At 33.6% G+C, this 26029-nt stretch overlaps 1 protein-coding gene across 1 annotated transcript in view; it reads left to right on the top strand.

The window, feature by feature from the left end:
• The window catches only part of SMCHD1 (structural maintenance of chromosomes flexible hinge domain containing 1), a 136693-nt gene that overhangs the window by 42937 nt on the left and 67727 nt on the right, over positions 1-26029 (top strand). Inside the window, exons 12-24 of the mRNA XM_014832868.3 lie at positions 56-239; positions 2527-2721; positions 3821-3934; positions 4507-4613; positions 5340-5422; positions 5586-5699; positions 12579-12656; positions 12733-12852; positions 15752-15896; positions 20954-21050; positions 22378-22450; positions 24763-24902; positions 25546-25680. Of these exons, the coding sequence (XP_014688354.2) occupies positions 56-239; positions 2527-2721; positions 3821-3934; positions 4507-4613; positions 5340-5422; positions 5586-5699; positions 12579-12656; positions 12733-12852; positions 15752-15896; positions 20954-21050; positions 22378-22450; positions 24763-24902; positions 25546-25680 (1585 nt within the window). The remainder of the gene's footprint in view (positions 1-55; positions 240-2526; positions 2722-3820; positions 3935-4506; positions 4614-5339; positions 5423-5585; positions 5700-12578; positions 12657-12732; positions 12853-15751; positions 15897-20953; positions 21051-22377; positions 22451-24762; positions 24903-25545; positions 25681-26029) is intronic.

Here is a 26029-nt window from a genome sequence, read left to right as displayed (position 1 = left end):
TTATATCGTTTTATAACCTAATCTTTTTACTAACTAATATTTTTTTCCGTTTAAGCTTTGACTGGTGTACTCCTCCTAAGAAGAGAGGGCTTGCACCAATTGAGTGCTACAATAGAATATCTGGTGCATTATTCACTAATGACAAATTCCAGGTCAGCACAAATAAATTGACTTTTATGGATCTTGAGCTAAAACTGAAAGATAAGAACACCCTTTTTACAAGGATTTTAAATGGACAGGTATGATTTTAAATATCAAGTTTTGAATATTTGCAAATGTTCTATTTTAAGTACAACAAAAGTCGCTAGTAGATTTATACCAACATTTTGTATAGTTTTCATTTTATTTAATCAAAAGAATATGTGTAAATTTTTCTTGAGCATTTATGTGTTCACATTATTCAAAAATTTCAAACTGATTAGACCATGTTTGGATAAAATTCACAGATCTTTATTAGATCTTAATATCAAGACCTTGACATAGTGAATAGAAGCTACAGAAGCGTATCATTTGATGAGAGCATGTAAGAACAATTGTATCTAACACAAGGGCTATGTTTGTATATTAATAACCTAAATATGCAATTTTAATCAAATCTTGATGATGAAAAGGTAGAATTGTGAAATACTTTGAGCTAAAAGGTGATTTGAGATCGATCAGTATTAAAATATATTCAGTGATTGATAGAACAAGAATGATAAATTTTTTTAAAGGTAAATGGGACTAGTCTACTAGTGTACTTTTATTCTACCCAAATACCTCAGAAGCTTTTACTTGATACTGCTCTTTCAGTAGTTTAATGTCGAGTTGCCAAGAGGTAGATGCATTTATTGTGAGTCTAAAATCACTGGGCAGTAATTATAATACTTAGCATATAGTATTTATAGTCAGTCATCCCTACAAGATGTTGCACTTCGTTTTGCTGTTAATAAAAGATTCTGAATCGTAGACGATTAAGATGTTTTTAAAGAATTAACCACTGAGAAAAGTCTTATTTGTAATTAGATATGATACACTTGGAATTCATTTTATACTATGGTATCGAGTAGCCAACATTTATTGAACAACTTGGTCTTTACAGAAGTTATCCACCATAGGTTGCTTCTGTTTGTTACATTGTATTTTTAAGATATGTATTTTCTAATTTTGGAAAATTTCAAATACACAGAAAAGTTGAAAGGATGTTAGAATGAATACCCACATACCCCTCTCCTAGATCAACTGTCGTCTTGCCACACCTATAGCATTGTTTTTTGACACATTACTGAGTTTCTGGATTTAATTAATGCATCTGATAATTTGGTTGATAATGAATCCTGAGACTTAACTTATGTTTTAGCTTAGAACAATTTTATCTAGTAAAGGGGCTATATACCTTGGAGTGCAGTGTAAAACTTTGGAAGGAAAACTGTCACATTCCTAGTTAATGATTTTAATATCCTTGTGAAGCTGACAGAGTGACAACAGTGATTTGTTGATTTAGGAAGGAGTTAGTACCTGAGAATATGATTAGGGGGAAGATTTCCTTGAAACTGTATGTCACTTTTTAATCTTTACCGTGTTTAAAAATAACTTTTTAAAATCAAACTTTTTGTTTTTTAATGATTGAGATATTGGCCCTCTAACGGCAGGCTGTAAAAACTTATGCTGAAATCATTTTTAATTTTACCCCATTTTCATTTGGAGATGGTATATTATGGAGTAAGGTATATAGGAAGAAATGAACTTCTGTAACTATACGTTGTCTTCTGTGAAAGCATGTAATGTGGAGATTGTCTTCCCTGCTCATTCTCCTAAAAACAGGTCTTAAAGAAGTATATAGCGACTTACGCTTGAGTGTAAATCTTTCTATACTATGTCCCGACAGGGTGAACAATGATAAGCAATAACACATTTTCTTCTTAGTTGTTATTAGAAAACACTTAATTTTTATTTTATGATTTAATCTTTTTGAATAGGGAATATGTATATGTAATATGTAATTAAAAGGAAAAATTTGTTTTACATAGGAGTTTCTCAACTTATGTTTTCATTATCACCCTCATAAGGAGCCTGTTTTAGACTTCTTTTTCCCCAGTTGTTCCCCACAGTGATATTTTAGTATATGTGTATATCTGTTCTTGATGTGATAAAAATTGCTTTTTTATGTCCTGTTGAGAATATGCATGGTTGGTAGTGAGAAGGTTTCCTCTTACCCCTGTCTTACAGCCAGCTAGTTCTCCTTCTCCTAGACAGCCAGTGTTCATCATTTTTTGGGATATAAAGCAGGGAAAGAAAGCTTTATTGTTGGTATTGACCATTGAAACTTCAGTTCCAAGGATGATAGCAAAGATTTCCTTTCTTTAGTAGTGGTTTTATTAGAAATCTAAATTTGTATAGGAGAAAGATCCAACAAAATATTTTAGTTTTTTATTAGGTTTTCTGGGGCGGGGTTTGTGGAAGGAAAAATGGAATGAATGACAAGTGTCTGTGGTTATATTTGTTTAATAGTAGCTATATTTCATAGAACATTTTAAAATTTTACAGGAGCAGCGAATGAAAATTGACAGAGAATTTGCTCTATGGCTGAAGGACTGTCATGAAAAGTATGACAAACAAATAAAATTTACACTTTTTAAAGGAATAATTACACGTCCTGATCTTCCTTCTAAAAAGCAGGGCCCCTGGGCGACATACTCAGCAATAGAATGGGATGGAAAAATATACAAAGCAGGACAGCTGGTAGGTTTAACTTCTTTTTAGATTCAACTTTTAGTAGAATTTAAAACTAAATTAGATGTATTAGAATTTAACTGCAACCAAAAATAATGTAGGCATTGGCTTGAGTGCCTGCTGCTTGTAAGTTGCCTTGGTTTGTTGACTGCCTTGTGGAGAATGCAGAGATCTAGGAGATGTGCTTTGTCCTTAGGGATCTTACAGCCTTCAAATGGAGATAACCTAAACAAATGATAGTAGGTGAGAAGGAGATAAGTACCATGACAGAAGATGAATAGTGCTTTAGCAGTTTAGGAGTGGAGAGAATTTTCTGACTTTGGATGGGCCTGGGAGAAGAGAGTAAATCATGAAATCGCATTTTTATGGACCTTGAAAGAGGTTGAGGCTCAGGTTTACACAGATAATTACAAAGGACATGCATTCTCTCCATAAATGAGCATCATCATCATATATTTAAAGCTTTGGAATTGGATGTGATCAACTAGAGGTAGAGTGAGTAGCTAGAGCTTTGCTTTTCCGACTTAGAATAAAAAAGAGGAGCTACCAAAGGAGAATGAAAGGGATAAGCTGGTGAGATAGAAGGAAACTGGGAGACTATGGTATCTCTGAAGTCAAGTGAAGAGTTATGAGAAGAATGCAGTGATAGTTTTGTCAAAATCTGTGTGGTGGTTGAGTAAAATGCTTTCTCAAAAAAGGTAATCTGGATGTAGACAAAGACACAGGTAGGTGTAGGGAAATAGCAAGCAGTAAAGTTGGATTGTCCTGCAACTCATTTTGTGTGTGTGTGAAGAGAAATAGACGGGGGGAAAAGGTTTGAGGTATTTTGGTGTTTATAGTAATTGACTTTGAAGGAGTTATGGGCCTTTTAGACACAATGCATAGCTATGACGTTTATGTATGAAGAAGCAGTTGTGTCTACAAAGATATGTTAAGTGAACTTCACAAATACGACTTTATTAGAAAATTAGAATGCTTTTTTCATTAATTTTCTAGTGATAGATATTGAAATTTTTTTCCCTTGTGTAAAAGTCTGAAGTAATCGTTAATATTAAACTTGTTTCTCTTAGTATTAATACTAAAACCTCTTTTAAAAACTAAATATTAGGTCAAGACAATCAAGACACTGCCTCTCTTTTATGGAAGCATAGTAAAATTTTTTCTTTATGGTGATCATGATGGAGAAGTATATGCTACAGGAGGAGAGGTTCAAATTGCAATGGTAAGACAGCAAGTAATAAAAAGTATTTATTGAAAGTCTCTTGGTATCCTTACTTTTGCTTCAATGTTGAAATAAAGATTCCGTCTTATATTTTGCTTGCATTTGGTTTTCCATTGGATGGATAAAGTCGTTTTAGCATGAATTCTTGTGTTTGATGTTTGGTGTTTTTAATAATCTACAAAACTTAACATCTGTATGCCCAATGTTTAACAAACATTCATATATTATTGTTAGTTATCACAATAATTTCATAAAGTGTGTGTTTCATCCAAGGCCCACAAACTAGTAAGCATTGGAGCCAGAATTCTATCTTAAGAATGAATAAGTCCTAAACTTGGGTGGGTTTTATCCTTGTACCATCTCCTGTTAATATTTGAATGGTATTTAATTAGGCCTAAGGAAGTTACATGAAAAATGGAAAATATACGCTGTGGTAAAATGTAATAATAGCTATTATGATTCATATACTTAAGGTAAAATATATTTCTTTGGAAGAAACCAGTGTTTTCATTGCCGCTAAAGTTGTATAGTTTTCTTTGAAAGATTGGTATAAATTTATTTTGTTTATTCAGGAACCTCAGGCACTGTATGATGAAACAAGAACTGTCCCAATTGCAAAACTGGATAGGACGGTTGCTGAGAAAACTGTAAAAAAATACGTGGAAGATGAAATGGCAAGGTAATTCACATTTTAAGATGCATGATAAAAATAACAATAATGAGGAGTCGTCATAGTGCCTTTAACTGTTCTTGAATGAGTTGTTACACTCTTCTAATAGGGCATTTGTAGTCTTAGATGTATATATTGTGACACACTTGTCATGAAAAATAATTGAGAGCCCTAGTTATAAAAACAGAATCATATATTTGTTTTAGAGAAGAAGGAAATTTTATATATCTAATGTGTCACTACTATAGGTACTGTGATTAAGGTATGTCAAAGAAAAAAAAACTTTGGCCTACAACTAGAAGAAAATTGTAATAATTAGTGAGAGGTAAAGATTAGTACAAAGGGAGTAAAAGGAAGTAGAAAAACAAAACTTTATTTGTGACTGTTGTAGAGCTAATGGTGCAGTCATTTTGATTCTTACTGGATCTCACTGATAATTCGTCTAAGAGTTTATCCTATCTCCCAAAGGTAACTTGTGCTATAAATGAACAGGAAAATCGTAAAAAATGACACTTCCTGGCTCTAAATACTAGAGATTTTGTCTTTCTTTTTCAGTAGCCACAGCAATGGTTAGGGAAGAGAAAATTTTTAGATTATAAATCATATAGAACTTCAGATTTAACCTTTTGAAGTATATCAGAAATAAATAGTAAAGTGTGTAGTAACTTCTGTTTCTCTAATTAAGACCGTAATTAACACAGTTCGTGGAACACTAATATGCTGGTTTCATAATAGGCTCCCTGATAGATTGTCAGTAACTTGGCCTGAAGGAGATGAATTATTGCCAAATGAGGTTAGGCCTGCTGGAACACCCATTGGTATGTTTTTGGTTTTCTTCCTTAATGCTGAAAAATGCTTTTCTTGTGTCTTACATTTTGAACATGTAAAAGACCATGAAAAATTAAAATGCAGTGTGAAGACCTAGCAGATTCATCAGATTCTTTGGGTGTAACTAAGACATTTTAAATTTTGGACTAATAGGTGCATTAAGAATTGAAATACTGAATAAAAAAGGGGAAGCAATGCAGAAGCTTCCAGGAACAAGTCATGGAGGGTCAAAGAAACTCCTGGTTGAGCTCAAAGTTATATTACACTGTAAGTATACAAACTAATTTGGATCTTTAATATTGTTCTTAAACGTGTAATACAGATTTTAATATCTTCATATAATTATTGATGACCTAGCAATCAGGTAGACATAGTGGATTTGATTAAAGTTAGAAATTTCAGGTTTGTTGCAAATAACTTGGGTTTTTTAATTGATAATTTTCTGCCTTTTCTTTTTTTAACAGTTTATTCTGAATTTTCCCATGTAGGTAACTGTGGATCAAAATAGATATATGGTATATATACGTATAGGAATTTGTGCTGGATAGGAATTTAGATTAGATAATCCTTAAGATCCCTTCTACGTAAAAAATACCGTGGCTCTGAACCTGTGAGCCAAAGGTGTACTTGGTTCATATAAGTAAGGCTGACCCACTTTTTGATAAAGGGAAAAGAACTGGCTGTTACTGCTCAACTTGTATTTCCCTAATTTGAATCACCTTGTTAACTTTCTTGTCTATTGTTTTTGTCTTGACTGCTTAAAAGTATTTTCACTTTATAGTTTCAACAGTCTTTTCTATTACTATATACTTGTGTGTCTCGTCCATGGATTTTGAAGATATGATATTTTATTCAATGTGTTTATTTCCCACAATTAAATACTAGTCAGTGATAGTGTATACTTTCATTGTATAAATGTCTTATTAGGTCTCTCAGCAGCATTGAACAGTTTGACTAATTCATTTTACTGAAATACTCTTATTTTTGGCCTCTTTGACAACCTATACTATATTTCTTCAACTTTTTTTTTTTTTGGTGCCTTAAAACAACATAGATTTTTTAGAGTTCTCTAGTTCATATGTCCTAGATGGGTTTTACTGAGCTAAAAGCAAAGTGTCAGCAGGATTGCCTTCCTTCTGAAGGCTCTAGGACAGCCTTGCCTTTTCTACCTTCTAGAAGCTGCCCACATTCCTTGGGTTGTAGCCCCTTCCTCCATCTTCAAAGCCACTATTGTAACATCTTCCAGTCTCTCTCTGACTCTAACCCTCCTGCCTTCCTCTTATTAAAAGAAAAGAACTATGGATGTGTATTTTTTTAATTTAAAAAACATTTTTTATTGTAAAGTGTATATAACATAAATATACCATCTTAACCATTTTTTATTGACGTAAAATTAGTATGTAACAGGTAAGTTTCAAGTGTGCAGATTATAGTTTGACATCTGTTTACACTGCAAAGTGATTACCACCAAAAGTCTAGTTACCAGCTGTCACCATACAATTGACTCCTTTTACCCATTTGCCCAACCCCCAACCCCCTTCCTCTCTGGTGACCAGCAGTCTGTTTTCTGTAACCATGAGTTTTGTTTTGTTGTTTTGTTTTGTTTGTTTATTTGTTTAGTTTTTTAGATTCCACATGAGTGAAGTCATGTGATATTTGTCTTTCTCTGCCTGAATTATTTCACTTAGTGTAATAACCTCAAGGTTCATCTATGTTGTCGAAAATGGCAAGATTTCATCCTTTTCTGTGGCTGAATAGTATTCCATTGTATATAAATTCCACATCTTCTTGATTCCTTCGTCCATCAGTGGACACTTAGGTTGTATCCATATCTTGACTATTGTAAGTAATGCTGCAATGAACGAAGGGGTGCGTATAATCTTTTCAAATGAGTGTTTTTGTATTCCTCAGATAAATACCCAGAAGTGGAATAGCTGGATTATATGGTAGTTCTGTTCTTAATTTTTTGAGGAATCTCCATACTGTTTTTCCATAGGGGCTCTACCAGTTTACATTCCCACCAAGAGTGCACAAGGGCCATCTTAACCAGTTTTAAATGTAGTTTAGTGGCATTAAGTACATTCACATTGTTGTGCAGTCACTATCACTATCCATCTCTAGAACTTTTTCATCATCCCAACCTGAAACTCTGTAGTAATAACTCTCATTATCCCTCCCCGCCTCCGGTAATCTCTGTTCTACTTTCTGTGAATTTGACTATTTTAGGTATCACATGTAAGTGGAATCATACAATATTTGTTCTTTGTGTCTAGCTTATTTCACTTGGGATAATATCTTCAAATTCCATCCATGTTGTAGCTTGTGTCAGAATTTCCTTTTTAAGACTAAATAATAATCCATCATATGTATATACCACATTTTGTTTATCCATTCATTCATTGATGGACACCTGGCTTTCTTCCACGTTTTAGCTGTTGTGGATAATGCTGCTGTGAACATTGATGTGGAAATATCTGTTCAAGTCCCTGATTTCAATTCTTTTGGATTATACCCAGATGTGAAATTGCTCGATCGTATGGTAATTGTGTGTGTAATTTTTTGAGGAACTGCCCTATTGTTTTCCACAGTGGCTGCAGTGTTTTACATTCTTATCAGCAATACGCAAGGGTTCTAATATCTCCACATCCTTGCCAACGCTTGTTATTTTCTGTTTTTTTGATGTTATCTTCATTGATGTGAAGTGGTATCTTATTGTGGTGTTGATTTTCATTTTCCTAATGATCAGTTGAGCATCTTTTCATGGGCATTTTGGCCATCTCTATATCTTCTTTGGGGAAATGTCTATTCAAGTCCTTTGCCCATTTCAAAATTAGATTTTTTCTTATTGTTGAGCTGTAGGAGGTCTTTTGTATTTTAGATAATAATTACTTCCTTATCAGACAGACGATTTGCCAGTATTTTCCTCCACTCTGTGGATTGCCTTTTCTCCCTATTGGTGGTGTCCTTTGATGCAGAAAAGTTTTTAATTTTGATATAGTCCAGTTTGTCTATTTTTGCTTTTGTTGGCCTGTGCTTTTGCTGTCATATCCAAGAAATCATTACCGAATTCAGTGTCATGAAGTTTTTCTTGAATGTTTATTTCTAGGAATTTTATGGTTTTAGCTCTTAAGTTTAGTTATTGATCCATTTTATAGGATCATACTTTTATATAGGTTAACTTGTTCTCTTGTCTATGGTTTACTTCTTTTGCATGTGGATATCCAGTTTTCCCAACATCATTTGTCAAAAAGATTGTTCTCTACTTTCCCCGTTGAATGGTCTTGGTACCCTTGTCAAAAATTATTTGACCATATCTGCAAGGGTGTATTTCTGGGCTCTCTCTTCTGTCCTTATAACAGTATCACACTGTTTTGATTACTGTAGCTTTGTAGTAAATTTTGAAATTAGAAAATATAAGTCCTCCAACTTTGTTCTTCTTTTTCAAGATTGTTCTGGCTGTTTAGGTCTCTTGAGAGTCCATATGAATGTAGCATAGGTTTTCTGTTTCTGCCAGAAATGACATTGGGGTTTTGATAGTGTTCATATTGAATCTACAGATCAATTGGGTGTTATTGTCATCTTAACAATCCATGAACATGATTTTGTATCCTCCAAGTTTGTGGAATTTGTTTATTAGCTCCAACAGTTTTTTTGTAGAATCTTTAGAGTTTTCTACATACAAGGTCATGTCATCTGTGAACAGATAATTTTACTTCTTCCTTTCCAAAATGGATTCCTTTTATTTCTTTTTTTGGTGAGGAAGATTGGCCCTGAGCTAACAGCTGTTGCCCATCTCCCTCTATTTTGTTTGTGGGACACCACCACAGCATGGCTTAATGTGTGGTCTGTAGGTCTGTGCCTGGGATCCAAACCTGCGAACCCTGGGCTGCCGAAGTGGAGTGCTTGAAATTAACCAGTGTGCCACCAGGCCAGCCCCTCCTTTTATTTCTTCTTTTTGCCTAATTGTTCTGGCTAGGACTTCAATACTATGTTGAATAGAAGTGGTGAAAGAAGGCATCCTTGCCTTGTTCCTGATCTTAGAGATAAAGGTTTCAGTCTTTTATCATTGAATATGATGTTAGCTATGGGCTTTTCATAGCTCGGAAAGACGCCACACATGATCTAATCGTGTCTCCCTCTTCACCTTTATCTCATACCATTTTCATTCTCACTCACCATAATTAATTATAATAATTAATAATTACTTATTCTCACCATAATTAATCATAATTGCATTCTTTTTGTTCTCATACAAGCCCAATTTTCCCACCTCTGGACCTTTGCACATGTTTCCTCTGGCTAAAACTTTGAAACAGTGAATATTTGACAAGCTCTTTATTTCTCAAGTTTCAGGTTATATCACTTTCTCAGAGTGGCTTCTGAGTATAATAATCATAGTTGAGTAATAATAATTGTAATAGTAATTATAGATAGTTGTATTACTTTTTTCTAGTTTCATATTCGTTTCCTTAAATTTATTTGTGTAACTTGAAATTTTGTCATTTATTAAGTATGTCTTTGATCTCCAGAACAAGGTTGGAAGAGGATTTGTAATGGATTAGGTAGGAAGTATTTAGGCTTTGAGGACGGTAAGTTCTTTGTTATAGCTACCTGTCGTTCTACAATGAAAGCAGCCATGGGCAAAAAGTTTGCAGACTCTGCTCTACAAGATAGAAGCTCCCTGAAAGCAAGGATATTGTTTGTATTCTTCCCCTTTTTTAGTGTCTAATATATAGGAGGTAATTAATAAGTATTTAATGTATAAATACATAAAAAAATCAGACAGTTGCTTGATCTTTTCTAGAGAACATCTGATAGTTGTTTACTATTTAATTTCATTACAAATTTATAATTGCAACATTTTTTTAATTAAAATTTTTTATTGTGAATGAAAGAAAAATAGAATTATGTAGTGGGCTTCAATATATAGCAATTAACCTAACTCAACAATTATTGAATATTTGGTTGGACTTGCCTCTTGTGTTGTTTTTTGTGGTCATTGAGTCCCAAGTGGGTGCATCTCTAAAAACGTTTATTTTCAATTATCATAGTAATTCCTTGGTGTCATCTTATACCAATCCAACTTAAATTTCCCTGATTTTTCTAAAATGGTAACCTTTTATGGTGTTTTTTTTGATGAGGCACATGTTTTATATTTAGTTATTGTATGTTTTAAGTCTCTTTTTTTCCAGAGTAGAACCCCCCCACTTTTTTCCCCCACACCAATGATTTGCTGACAAAACCCAGTCACTTATACTTTAGAGTGTTTGATATATTTGTTTGTTTCTTTGGGGTGTCAGTTAACTTGTTGCATGATTTGTTTTGTATCCTGAAAACTGGAAGTTATCCTTGGAAGCTTGAATAGATTTAGGTTCACCATTTTTTTCCTTAAATCAAGAATCAGTACTTCATAGCTAATCTGTGTTACATCATGAGGCATATGGTGTCTAATTGTCTCACTTTTAGTGCTGCTAGGATGGATCATTGAATTCACTTGGCTAATGATGATAAAAAGTTTGCCTTTCATTCACCATATAATGTTTTCCATAGATTAATGATTTTTTGCTTGAATTAGTTATTTGGTATGCATAATGGTGATTTTTTTTTCTATTCTTTCATTTCTTCCTAATTTATTATCTGGAATTCACCAGTGAAGAAATTTCCTTTATCATTTAGGGTCATTGGTTTACTCTGAAACACAGCTTTTACAGGAAGGCAATATGAAGGCTTAATTATTTTTAAGTGCAAATTACTGGTCAGGCATTGGTGGTGTACAGTAATGCCCAGTGAGCAGTTTTTGTTTATTGTAGAGTTTTTGTGAATTTATAGGGTTTTCTATATTTAACATACTTCATTCATTTTGATGCACTTTCACGTTGGCTCCACTGTCTTCTTGATATGGTCCTTTTTACTTTGAAGCGAGCTTCTTTGCTTTCTGGCTCCAGATGTCCTAGACTCTTTTCATATGTTTGTGTGTTTTACCCTAGACCTGGATTCAGCTATTGCTCCTGGTTCCTTTCAGTAAGGAATGGTATTGAGAGCCCACATATGAGTGTTAGGATTGCTCATTGCCCCTGGGTGAAACTACTTGGAAGCTTTTTTCAGTTGGTAACTAAACATGCATATTTGTGGAAAAGAAAAACTGAATTCATGTTAATATTTTGGGTTTTCATTTAACCTCTTTTATGATTTTATTTCATTTCTTTCATGTTGAAAATCTTGCTTCTTAATAACGTTAGCAATTACTTATTTGCTTTATCCTACAATATAGTCAACTAGTTTCAAAATAATAATACTAATATTATTAATAATGACTATTAAATTAATTTTGACTTCTTTGCAGTTCTGTTTATCCTTAAAATATATTTTTCTCTGTACAAATAGTAAAAGAAAAATTATTCTAAAGTCACTCAGAATCTCTCCTTTTTAATGTGGTCATATCACCTACTTGATAGACATTTTAGTTCTGTTTATGAATTGCCTTAATTTCATTTTTTGAATATTACATAATTTACGTAATTCCAAAGTCAGAAACAGTAACAAGGAATATTTCAGAGAAGTGATGTCATCCCTCTACTCTTTCTTCCTCTAATTTTATTAGTTTTTGACTTATCTTTTCTTTGTTTCCTGTTATAATGCTAAGCAAGAACAGATGTTTTCATATTTCTTTCCCTTCCTTACAGAAAAGGTAGCATATTTGATTTATATATATAGGAAATATAAATTGCTTTTGTTTTATTTATTTTTATTTATATATATATAAAGTGCTTGCTTTTTTCTCTTACCACTAGATCACTATATCTTAGAGATTACTCAATATAAATAAACTATGTTATTTTAATGTGGAAGAAAGCTTCTAAGGAAAATGATTTTTAACATCGAAAGAAAATTCTGTTCTTTTGTTTGTACTAAGTTTGTTTATAGATAAGTTTTTAAGAATCAAAATAAAGAAATTTTAATGAGCTGAGTCAGTAAATTTCTGTTATGCTCTTCACTTGCATAGGCTAGCTTTAGATCTTTCAAAATTTTAAAACAATTTTTTAAATGTACGGCAAATAAAGATATTTGATGCCAGTGTGACATTTCATATTCATGTTTTATATTCAGTTTCTCAAGGTATAAATGTTTCCTTTTTCTTTTATTAAGCTTCAAGTGGAAATAAAGAAATAATTTCACATATTAGTCAGCATGGAGGAAAATGGCCTTACTGGTTTAAAAAAATGGGTAAGTTATTCTGAATGTTAAAAATTACATCAGTATTATGTTGACTTGATTTTTAATTTCTTCTTAATTTTTCCAGAAAATATTCAAAAGTTGGGGAATTATACACTGAAATTACAAGTTGTATTGAATGAAAGTAATGCAGACACTTATGCAGGAAGACCATTACCATCTAAAGCAATTAAATTTTCTGTTAAAGGTAAGCAAAATGCTGATATATAACTGTATATACTAAAGGTGACACTTTAAATCAAGGAGGGAATAGATAATTCAGTAAAAGATGTTTGACCAATTGTGTAACCATCTTGATCGTAAAATAGTTTTGTAATTCTGCTTGATAATGATATTCCTTCTAAATTTTGAAGACATCATTGTTTTCTAGCTTCCGTTGTTGCTGGTAAAGTCTAAAACTGTTCTAATTCCTGACCTTTGCATGTGAACCGCCCCACTACTCCCCCACCCCAGGCTTCCTTCTTTCCTAATCCCCAGATGTTTGGAGAACCTTATTTTTGGTCCCAGTTTCTGAAATTTTGAATTCTAGGAATCTTCCTTGAATGACTTTGATTTCCTACCCTGTTCTTTCTTTTTATAACATCTAATATTAAGAAGTTGGACCTGTTGACCGGTGTACTAATATTCTTTTTTCTAATTACCTTCTCTTGGTTTTATTTTTCTGCTTTATGGGAGATTCTCTTAACATGATGTTCTACACTTCATACTGAGTTTTTCCTTTTTGCTATCATTTTTTAGCTTCTAAAATCTCTTTTTTAGTCTCTGATTAGTCCCTTTACAAAGCACCCTCTTCCTACTTCCTGGATTCAGTATCTTTGTTCATTCTCTGAGCCTATTAATAATAGTGGCAGTTTTTCTTGAAGCTTTTAAACTTTCTTCACAATCTGTTTCCTCCATGTTGCTTTTCTTTTGTGTTTCCTCCGGGTCTTTCATATTAGATACTCTCTGACATGACTGGTGATTGACTCACATTTAAGAATAGGGCATTTGATAGCTTTTATTTCATTTGGAGAGATTTATGATACGGAAACTTTTAGATTTTCTTTCTTTGGCTTTTCAGATTCCCCAGAGTAGAGCATTCCAGTCTCCTCCTAGGAGCATAAACACCTGGCTGCCAGTGTTTTGGGAGCCAAGCCGGAGAAGACTGTTGGGGGTTTCACTCTTTCACTTGATTTTCCTGTTTTCAGTGAACTGTGACACTTTTTTAGTGTTGCTCGATCCTTAGACTTACTCTTTTTACCTTCCCCAGAAAATAAACCTTCCGTCTGTTGCTGGGCCTGAGAAAGGCAGTTGACTGGCTCTAGGTCTTGAGGGGCGGGGATCTGGGGAACTGTTTCTTAAACAGACTTCAACAGGTCTTCCTTTTTTATTTCGGTTTACTCCAACTTGATACAGTCATTCCTGAGACTTTTGGGTGTCCTATAGTGTGAATTAAATTGGTTCTCTGCTTGCTTTGTTGTTGATTAGGATTAGAGATTCTTGGGTCGGTCTTTTTTCTTTTTGAGGAAGATTAGCCCTGAGCTAACATCTGCTGCCAATCCTCCTCTTTTTGCTGAGGAAGACTGGCCCTGAGCTAACATCTGTGCCCATCTTCCTCTACTTTATGTGTGGGACGCCAACCACAGCATGGCTTGACAAGCGGTGTGTAGGTCTATACCCAGGATCCGAACCGGCAAACCCCAGGTTGCTGAAACAGAGCGTGCAAACTTAACCACTGTTCCTTGGGGCTGGCTCCTCTTGGGTCTTTCTAAGTCAGTGACACTTGCCCATATGTTCTCCAGCTTTTACTGATCTTTTTTTCTTGTTCATTGTTTTTGTGGATTTAGGCCTCTTTAAAAAAAAGCAAAACTGTAGTGTCATTATTATGGGGTTTTTGGAGAGAGCTGATTTGAGTGCCTGTGGTCAGCTTGCCTTCTTTAATCAGAAGGACCACCATGAAGATCATTTCTTTTTGTATATGTAAAGCTTCCACATTCTTTTAATAACTGTAGAACGCATTCCATAGTATGGACGTTATGTACTTTAAACTATTTTCTGTTGATGAACATTTCAGTTGTTACTAATTTTTTGGTTATTACAAACTATATTGGTATATGGGGAAAAAACTATCCTGCTTTGTGTGCATGTGCTAGAATTTCTCCAGGGTGGATACCAGTAAGTAGAATTGCCGAGCTGAAGTGTCTCTGCCTTAACATTTTAAATATATTTATTGTCAAATTGCCCTCCCAAAACATTGTGCCATGGTACCCTCACCAACAGACTGTGAATGTTCCAGTTTCCCTATGCTTATTCCTGGCTGACCTGTATATTTATTTAGCCTAGTTGGTGGTTAAAGTATTCCTTGATTTATTAGATTGTACACCTCTTCTAGCCTTTATTGGACATTTTATGTCATCTGTGAAAGCCTATTTATTTGCTGTGCCCATGTTAATAGTCGAAAGCTGTGTGGTTCTCAAGTTTGAGCTTGTATCTGAATCGCCTGGAGGACTTATTAAATCACAGACTACTGGGCCTTACTCCCAGAGTTTCTGACTCAGTAGGTTTAAGGGGAGCCCTAGAATGTGCATTTCTAATAATTTCCCAGGGATGGCTGAAACTATTAGACTAGAGAGCATACTTTGAGAGTAGCTAGTTTATAGGAGGTTTTATGTATTCTGGATTTTAATCCTTCCTCGCGTATGTTGCAAATATTTTCTCATATAGAGCTTCTCTTTTAACATTGTTTATTGTATCTAATAAGCTATTTTAAACTTCAAGTGTATCCTTTTATACCTGTCAAATATGGTGTTTTGTCTTAGCTTTTCCTGTGATAAGGTTATGAACATATTTTTTATTCTAATAATCTCTACTTCTAGAATTTTATGTGCAGTATGAGATAAAGATCTGACTTTGTTATTTTCCCAAGAGATATAGATATAGTTTATGTAGATAGATATAATTTATGTAGTTTTTGTGCAGATTTAAAGTGTCATCTTTACAGTAGTCTAATTTCCCAGGTATAAATGGATCTATTTTTGACCTACAGTGAATTTTCTGAAATAAAAATTTTATTTTTATCTGGTTTTTTGTTTGTCTGTTTTTTAAAGAGGGTAAGCCAGAGAAATTTTCATTTGGTCTTCTGGATCCTCCTTTTCGTGTTGGAGTCCCATTCAATATTCCTCTGGAGTTTCAAGATGAATTTGGTCATACTAGTCAACTAATAAATGATATTCAGCCAGTTCTTGAAGCAAGGTAATTTGAAGGATCAACTTGTATTTGGCTTTTCATATTTGCTAAGCATTTACTCTTCTCTTTTGTTAGCTTAAATTATTTGTATGTGGTTAGCTTAAATATTATCATTTAAGATGTTCAGTGGCTTTTGTGATACCTGGGGGATTTATTTAGCCCCAAGCTATCCTCTGTGACTACAGTGTCATATATAAATTGCTTCAGTAAAGTTTATGTCTTAACTGAATTTACTGTTAAAGTTTTTAGGTGAGACTCATAATGCTCAGTCCATTTCTTTTTGCAAGTTTGATAAGATGTCTCCTGGTGATTCTGTTAGAAATACCATGTTTATTTTGTTGCTGTTTGCTTAGAAGTTATGGCCATTTAAACTTAGTGGTATTTCCTACTAGCAGGTTTTTTAACCTGCTAATGCAGTTTATTTTGGTTTGTTTTAAAAACTGTAGCAATCAAGTTTATGCTTTTCATGGAAATTTGAGTATATCCTTAGAATTTGCCTTTACTGAATAGCCCTTTAGAGTGATGTAATGGGTTTATATTAAGAAATAACTGTTAGAAAGTTAACACTGTGTCCAGTGATGTAATTGAAGATGTTCGTTATTTTCCATTGCCTCTTTCTGAGGTGTCTAGGGAGAAATTCTTGATCATTCTGAAGAGCATGAATGCTAAATATTTCTTTTTTTGCTTTGGCTTTGAAATTTATCGTTTTGGGCCTCCTTTTTATGTGTGCTTTCTTTTATTGTCTGTATGTAGTTTTTCCCTTGTGGTGTAATCGTTTACTCTTTCAGTCATTTGAGCATGCACTACATTCTAGGCATTTGCTAGCTGGAGATAAAGAAGTGAATAAGGACATAGTATTTGCTTTCTGGAAGCTTGCAGACAAGCGAGGTGTAGAAAGTTTAGTTTTCAGATTTGTACCATGGTTGAGTTCCTGAAAAGCAATATGTAGTCAAAATGAATTTTTCAATTTTCTGTTCCCTTAAGTTGCAAAAAGCGATTCTTGTCTTTTGACATATTGCATTCATTTGAATATTAAACAGTAATGGAAGAGTTGAATACTTAAAAATAAAACACTAAAAAAGCTAGTCCCAAAGGGAAAATATTCATCAACATTTACTTATCAATTATAACTTCTCCCTTATTCTTGATAATAGGATAGTCTTACATATGAAGTCTGTCACATGTACATATTGATATTTAAGATTTTCGAGTTTAAAAAAAATCTTGGCAGCATGGACATGTGAATTTATCTTCAATAAAGTTAAGACCATTGTCTGAGTGGATTTCTTTGTTGTTTTGGGGTTTTCTTACTGTTATCTAGATTTATTAACCTTATTCACATGTATCACCTAAAAGAGTGAAATCATTTGATCAGGCTTGTTATGAAAAAGAGCACTTCCTCCCCCCTATGCCCACCCATAATCCACTTCTCAGAGGACCACTTTCAACAGTGTTACTTGAATCTTTTGGTAACTACTGCCATATTTCTCAGTAACTCTTATGTTACTACTCCCGGATTCTTCAGTTTTAGGCATTATCTCTTGACTTATGGCTATGGAAGATGATGACATACTCTCTTGTTGCCACTTCTACTACAAATAAACCTCCTTCCTGTTTCCTCATTCTTCAGTAAAGTTACATTCTGGCTTAATCACTATTTGATGTTTATTTTCTTATAAGTATGTAAATGCTAGTCACTTTATTGCACAATGTTGTTGTTACTAATGCTTTTTTTCTATGCTAAGTTTATTACAGAGTAAACCCTAAATTCTGCCAACTCGCCTGGTCTCTTCTCAATATGTTTAGGTGCATAGATAATCAGTTTCCTATTCTTGGAGACATCTCTCCTGGAACTTGTGATGTGTTCCAGTCTAGACTGATTGTTTTTATGTTATTAACAGTTGTCATTCTGTGATCTTCCTTCATCTTCCTCTGGGGATTCCTTTTGTCTTCTGTGTTAGGGAAATATAATTAAAAACAAAACCTACACCTAACCTAGAAAACTTCTTCTCAAATTTAGAAGAGAAAATAATTTTATTATTGAATAAACATTAAACCAGAATGTGATGTTCATCGCAGGCAGTCTGATAAAGAGATTGCAAAGATTGAAGGAAATCTTACTCTTTTATATCGGAAAGTGGCTACAGCCTGTTACATTCATGTTTGCAAGATAAAGTGCTAAGTATCTTTATGTCTGGACGTAGAGTTTGCAGTTTGGAGTCAGCTGACTGGAAGTTCGGCCCAGGAAAGTGGGAGGTAGGGCTTTGATCATTTCAGACAGGTAGATCTCATGTCCCTGAGGAAACAGGATACATGTGAGATAAAATTATTGCTCTGGAAATGTTTTTATTCTACCCTGATACTTGAATGATTGAATGGAAAGTTGGACACTATTTTCTGTCAAAATTATGAAAGCATTGTTCCCTTTTTGCCTTTGAGCTTCCACTGTTGCTGATAAATTTGTTTTAATTAATTTTCCTTTTATGTTTCCTATGTATTCTCTCTGGAAGCAAAGATCTACTTTATAGGATCTACTTTTTATTATTTTTTTTTTTTTGAGGAATATTAGCCCTGAACTAACATCCGCTGCCAGTCCTCTTTTTGCTGAGGAAGATTGGTCCTGATGTAACTTCTGTGCCGATCTTCCTCTGCTTCATACATGGGACACTTGCTGTAGCATGGCTTGATAAGCGGTGCATAGCTCCATGCCTGGAATCCCAACCTGCGAACACCGGGCCACCAAAGCGGAGTGCGCAAACTTAACTTCTATGCCACCGGGCTGGCCCCAACTTTTTATTCTTAACAAGCAAAATTTGATAGTGACACACGTTGGTATAGGTCTCTTCATTATTTGGAATACTTCATTCTCTACCTTCTAGCCTCACTGTTTTCTCTTCCTGGGGTCCTCATTTATTTGATATTGAACCTTCTGGACTGGTTCTCCGATTTTCTTAATTTTTCTTAATCCTTTTGTGTTTCTTCTGCTTTACCTTCTGATAGATTTTCTCAACTGTATCTTTACAACCTTTCCATTTCTTCCCTTCCTGCTATATTTTTATTTTCCAAGAGTTCTTTTATAGATCCTGTTCTTGTGTTATGAATATAATGCCTTTTTTCCTTTGGTAAACATATGGTAGTTTTTTAAAAAACTTTACCTACACAGATAATTTCTGTTGTCTCCAAGTTAGTTGCTTTTATTTGTTGGTTTTTGATCTCTTTTCTTTGGATATCTGATAATCATTGGTTGTCTGCTTATAACTGAGTAGAGAATTAATGTGCACACAGCAGACTCTGAGAGTGTAGGAGAGAGACTGTTGACTATGAACTATGCTATAGGTTGATCTGTCTATAATACTTTACTGGGGGGAAATCCTGTTGTCAGTATCTTTAAGTCTTTTTTTCTTGGGCTGGGCAGTTTTCTTAAAGATAAATCTTTAGTCTCTTGTCTGGAGGGGAATAACTTGGCTCTCCAGGTTCCTAGCCAGTCCAGGAATAAGGCTGGGGTGGGAATGGGAAGGTCTTGGCATTGGTAGGCATTCATTCAAGATTACTCCTTCTAGGGGGCCAGCCCGGTGGCGCAGCAGTTAAGTTCATATGTTCTGCTTCTGTGACCTGGGGTTCGCCCGTTCGGATCCTGGGTATAGACCTATGCACCGCTTGGTAAGCCATGCTGTGGCAGGCGTCCCACATATAAAGTAGAGGAAGGTGGGCATGGATGTTAGCTCAGGGCCAGTCTTCCTCAGCAAAAAGAGGATTGGCAGCAGATGTTAGCTCAGGGTTAATCTTCCTTAGGAAAAAAAAAAGATTACTCCTTCTATTCCTTTTTACTCTTTTACCTTCTCCTTCAACTTATCTGCTTTCCCTTGGTTCAGATTCTCTGCTTTAACCTTTCAGAGAATAATCTTCTAGTCATCTGCCAGAGGCAGAGAGGTGAGATCTGGGGATCTAAATTTTTGTCAGCCTATTTTTTGCCTTTCTCTTTTGACCTCACTTCTCAGAGGCACCTAGTATTACCAATTCCTGAGGGGTACCTGGACATTCTGCAGTGTGGATTGGTTTCCTGGTTTTTCCATTGCTGTTTTTAGAGTTCAGTTTTCTTGGGACTACTAGGTCATTTGCTGCTTTCTGTCCTGTTTTCTAGCACATAAGTTTTGTTGTCCTTGTCTCTTCTTCCCTTTTCATATCTTTCTCTTTAATAGTAAGTAAACCTCTTTGTTTTCATATTCCTGAGGTTTTAACAGACAGTAAAATTAGATGTATGCCTTTAATGTGCCATCTTTCCCAGGGAGTCTATTTTATCTCCTGTGCTGCTTCACATCTTTTTTCAAAGAAAGCATGTTGTTTAATTTTTATAATTCAGATAATGCCTGTAAATATTTAATTTCAATTCTTCAGAAAAAATAGGCTTTTTCTTTATCATGGTCTTTTTTGTGTTTTTTTCCTCACCTTACCCCTGGATAGGGTAAATTGTTTACACTGTAAGGATCTGCATATGTTCAGAGGTGATTTAGGAGTCATATTGCCCATCGTAGTAAATTAGGGAATCCCAGTGTATATTCTGACAAGGTTATATCATCACAAGGCTGTACTTGATTATTTGGGCATTATCTAAAATTGCCATTTAGTTTAATAGGTGCCAAAAATTCTCTGAAATCCTGCTGGGTAAAAGATTTGAAAGAATACGTGGCAAAGTCTGAAGAAATCCTGAAAACTGGCCTATTTGGATATTTCCTTTTCTTAGGCTTATATACATGGTGTAGAATTTGATTATTTCCTACATTGTATCTTTACTAATTCAATATTTGAAGTTTTATGTTTTACTATTTATCTGTCATTTGCAGTGTTTGGCCCACTGGTATCTCTTATCAATACTTGTTGGCTCATTTTTCTTTGTAAAAGAAATTCATGGGAATTCGTGTCTGTTGAATTATTTCTTCCTATTTTTTAAAACTTTTTTTAGAAAATGAATTACATTTGTAAATGGCATATAAAAAAAAACACCTTTGCAGCTTATTTGTGAGGTAATTGAGGGAAATTTTAAAAATAATTCATTTTTTTTCCAGTGGTTTATCTTTACATTATGAAGAAATAACCAAAGGACCGAATTGTGTAATCCGAGGTGTTACAGCTAAGGGCCCTGTAAACTCTTGTCAAGGCAAGGTGAGCATCGTACGTAAATGTCATAAGACATGTTTATTTCTTAAATGGTAAAAATGAAAATTGGACATTTTAAGCTGAGTAACTTATTTTTTAAACAAGATAACAGTAATGTTGAGTTCTTAGGAATTAATCAGAATCATGTCACCTGAGTTATTTATATCCAAGAAAAATCACGTTTGCTACTATTGTTTAATGTTTCGTTAATTATTTTTCAACTGTCTTCATCATCTTCCATCTGGTCTTTCCAAGCCATTTTTTCAACACAGTTATCTAATACTGTGTTCTTTTTTCTCTCTCCAACTATTTCCATCCATTTGTGAATATTTTTCTTAGAACAGAAACAAAAATATTTAAAACTTAGATCACTTCTGTAAACATATTGGGTTTGATATTTGGATGAAATAAAGTATTTTGGGGAAGATAAAGTTAGGAAAAGTAAAGGCATAAACTCCAATAAGGTAATTTTTCAATTAGATCTATAAAGCAGCTGATAGATTTATATAACACTATGGCTAATAACTAATGTGTTGCTTTTTTTTCCCACTGTATCATTACCTTCAATATGTAAGATTTTTTCCTATCAAAATGATGTTTAAAATAGAGCATGTGAATTTAAGTACTATATACTATACTGCATCATATAATCAAATCAAATTAAAGATCAAGTTCTGTACATCTTTCTGAATTCAGATGTTTCTAGACAAAGAACTTGAATTCATGGAAAATTTGTCTTTAGTAAGATAAACTTACTAAAAAGATTGCTAGATTTTTAAAAACAACTTTTTATCTTGAAATAACTATATTTACAGAAGAATTGGAAAAATAGTATAGAGTTCACATATGCCCTTCACTCAGCTTCCTCTATTAAAATCTTAGATATTATGCCATCGTATATTTATCCAAACTAAGAAATTAACATTGTACAATACTATTAATAATATTAGGGACTTTATTCACATTTCCCCAGTTTTTCCACTAATGTTTCCATTATACAATCTAATCTAGAAGACCACATTGCATTTGGAGATTTCTAGATTTTTGGTTTTTCCACTTCACTGTTTTCGCACATTTTTTATACCATTCCTGATTCTGATCATTATTAAGAGTTTTGCCTTTTAAATTTGAAGAGACTTTTGTCTGTGAAGAAGCAATATAAGTCAGTTTTTTCAACTTGTATCTTTTAAATACATATATATAATTTTACTATAAGATTACTGAGTAGATTTCTATAATGGCGTGAAATGAAAAGCAAGAAGTAAATCAGAATTGAAGTGATAAACAACTTAAGTATTTAAGACTTGAATTTAATTAAAAATTTTTTTAACAGAATTTTAATCTGAAGGTTATTCTGCCGGGTTTAAAAGAAGACTCACAGATTTTGAAAATTAGATTACTACCAGGTAATATTATGTTAAGAAATATTCCTAATATTTACTTTTTAGATAATACTCTTATGATAAAGTATAATGATACTTAGAAAGGTGAAGTGTTTTTGGTTTGATTACAGTGTAAGTCTTGAAGTGAATGTCAAAAATAGCACTGACAGGACCAAATTAAAAAACAGGAAAACACTGAGGAATACTTTAATGAAGTTCTAAAAATAACCTTGGGAGAAAAATTTGAATATTGAAAATGTATTGGGGAACTCTATTCTTAGGGATATATGTTTATTTTTATATTAGGTTCTTTGCCTTTTCTGATATAACTGTTTCATATTTTAAGAGGAAAAGTTTCTCATGTATTCATGTTGTTAATTTGATAATGACATAGTTTGAAAATGAAGTTACATTAAAGTTACACAGGGTAGAATATGCTGGCTAATTTGAGAGGCAATCTGTTGTGGAGATCAGAGTATATTCTGAAATCAGCTCTTCTGGATTTGAATCTAAGCTCTCATACTTTATTAGCTGGGTAAATTTGTTCTGTGCCTCAAGTTTCCTCCTGTGTAAAGTGAGATAATATTTACCTTCACAGCATCATTGTGATGATTAAATCAGTTACTGTAGGCAGCTGTTTCTTTGCATGGTTCTGTGGTAACTGAAGGGAGGACACAGTTTCAGTATGCATGAGTTCTCATTAACACAGCACTGTACGATGTGAGAACTGTGCGTGCTTGTAAAACACCTAGAACAGTGCTTTGATAGGTAAGTTTTATCTGTGATATTAACAATACAATGATAATGTCTTTGTCCACATATGACCTTTTGTACTGGTTTTCTTTCTGAGGAAGATTCGCCCTAACATCTGTTGGCAATCCTCTTTTTTTTTTTTTTTTGCTTGAGGAAGAATAGCGTTGCACTAACATCTGTGCCAGTCTTCCTCTACTTTGTATGTGGGGTACCTCCACAGCATGACCGATGAGTGGAGTAGGTCCATAGCTGGGATCTGAACCTGCAAACTGGCCACCAAAGCAGAGGGGGCAGAACTTTAACCACTTGGCCACGGGGCTGGTCCCCTTTTGTACTGGTTTGAAGTGAAAAGAAACATTAGCTTATTTGCTTTCACAAATTCAAGTAGTTTGAGGTTTCCAAGCATAAATTTACAAAGATGTAAAAATTGGCACATTGGTAGAAGTATGACAAAAAAATCATTGCATATTAATAAATACTTATAATGCTTTTATTTTAGAAGTTAGCTATGGATTTGAGTAGTGAAATTCTTAGTAACCAGATAGTTCTGACTTTTTTTTGAATTTGAGAGTAAAAGTGGTAAAGTAGGAAGTAGCACCATATAGTGATAATGGTCAAGAGGTTCCAAATTACAAACCAGGACTTAAAGCTGAGTCTGCCACTCACTAGCCGTGTGACCTGGACAAGATACTTAATCTCTCTGGATCCCAGTTTCCTCCTGTATAAAATGGGGACAATAACATTGCCTTCTTTATTAAGATCATTGTGAGGATTATATGAGAGTAGTGCTTCAGTAAAACATAACACGTTGCCTGGCATATTAGTAAAAAAACATTAATAATATTATAAAGTAAAATAAGTGTTTCCAGTAGCTGTTCTTTGTAAACTTATGTTACCAGCATTTAGCATAAGTAGAATATTCTGAAATTCATATAAGTAATCTCTAAAATATTTATAAAATTTTAACATAATAAAATATTTAAAACATTAAAAAATATCAATATTTATAGACCACGTGAAGTCATCTTGCTACAGAGGTGTAAGCCCTCTATTAGTCTTAGAGGACACTTGTGTAACTTGTTCATGACATCAAAGTAGTGGGCGATCTAACAGATAAATTTTCTGGGTATGTTCTTACATGAACTGGTCCTTTGAACGTTATTACCTAAAACAGACATGTAGTTTACATATGCCTGAGAAATCAGTCATTGTGTTAAGTTAAAAGTAAATAAAAAAATAGTTCAATGAAGTTTTACTTTCCTTTTTGAATACTTTTTGCCAGGATCTTTTTAAGATTTTACACATTTAGGTGATTTCTAGCATGAGTTACCACTATTTCATAGCTTGTTGCAAAAAACTAAGTCTAGACCTCAGACATTTTTGTACAATTGAGACAGTTCTGGTCATGTATAGAATCTATGCATTTTGGGGATAGAAATGATGAAAGTTGGATATTGCTTGTTTTTCTTTTTGGGAATTTATAAATTATTAAAACTTGAAATGTTAGAAATTGTTTCTCTTGCTATTTCAATATTTCGGTCTTAGAAACCAAATCAGTATTTCATTATATAATTTCCTGGTAGGTCCCCCTCGTCGATTGAAAGTGAAACCTGATTCTGAAATTTTAGTTATAGAAAATGGAACAGCTTTCCCGTTTCAGGTAGAAGTTTTGGATGAATCAGACAATGTAACAGCACAACCAAAACTGATTGTTCATTGTAAGGTAAGCTACTGTAAGATAAGAATATGTAGATTTTATTTTGAGTCCCATTGTAGTGAATGGAAATGACTTTATCTTTCAGTTACTTTATGGTAAGCTTTATATAGTATCTAGATCTTTTAATGATTGTTCCATGGAGAAATTTGCAGTCTATCTCACTGCCAGTAGTTTTCAGTATCCCAAAGCCAATAAAGATGCCAGCTACACTGTTTCATAAAGAAATTTATGGACTAAAGATCCCTCCCCTCTCCTTCCTTGATCGATCCTCCTTATTTCAGATGAAGTATTTAATTTATGAGTAGCATGGTAGAAATGTCCTTCAGGATTGGAGATGGATGGATAAATGAAGATGAGTAAAAGACTACAAGAAGGAAAGGAAAACCTAAATAGATAAAGTAAAAAAGGAAAGAATAGTGGTTGAGGAAGTTGGATTTTCTTCCAAGATAGATACATTTTACTTAAGAGTTGTTGAAAGTCATTGTTTTCATTCAGAGATTGTCTAGAATATCAGTGAATTCTATTTAGAATTTTCCAATTTATAGCCAGAAATAGTAGCTGTAGTGAAATATTTGAAAATTTAAATAAGTTATTGAATAATCAGTTACATTTGATTGGGAACTTAATTTATTTTGTATGCTTCTAATAGTTTTTAGGTGCTCCAAACCTTCCAGTTTATGTTGTGGATTGCAGTAGTTCTGGAACCAGTATTTTATCAGGATCTGCAATTCAAGTTCAGAATATTAAAAAAGACCAGACGCTTAAAGCTAAAATTGAAATACCTGTAAGTTGTCATTTTTATTCATTAATATTGTATTGAGTCTTCATACAAATATTCAACAGCTTTATAATATTTTATGTAAAGTTGTTTGACTTTTATAAAGGAGGTATTTGTGGTTCTTTTAGCCAAAGAGAAGAAAAGGCAACATGAAATAGTATACTGAATAATTTAACATTTTGTATCAAATATTAGTAATTTTCTTGATCTAACCTTTTACAGTGTCTGTAGCTATCATTGATTTACATATTCCTAAAATTAATTTTTTCTTACATTAAAATGTGACGTGTCAGTTTTATTTATTTATTTGTTTGTTTATTTATAGTTCATACTTGTGCCTTAGAAAGTTTGGTAA

The sequence above is a fragment of the Equus asinus genome, chromosome 7 (assembly GCF_041296235.1).
Source record: "Equus asinus isolate D_3611 breed Donkey chromosome 7, EquAss-T2T_v2, whole genome shotgun sequence".
Taxonomy (NCBI): Eukaryota; Metazoa; Chordata; class Mammalia; order Perissodactyla; family Equidae; genus Equus; species Equus asinus.
Note: the sequence above shows the minus strand (reverse complement) of the source record. Positions and strands in the feature narration are given on the sequence as shown.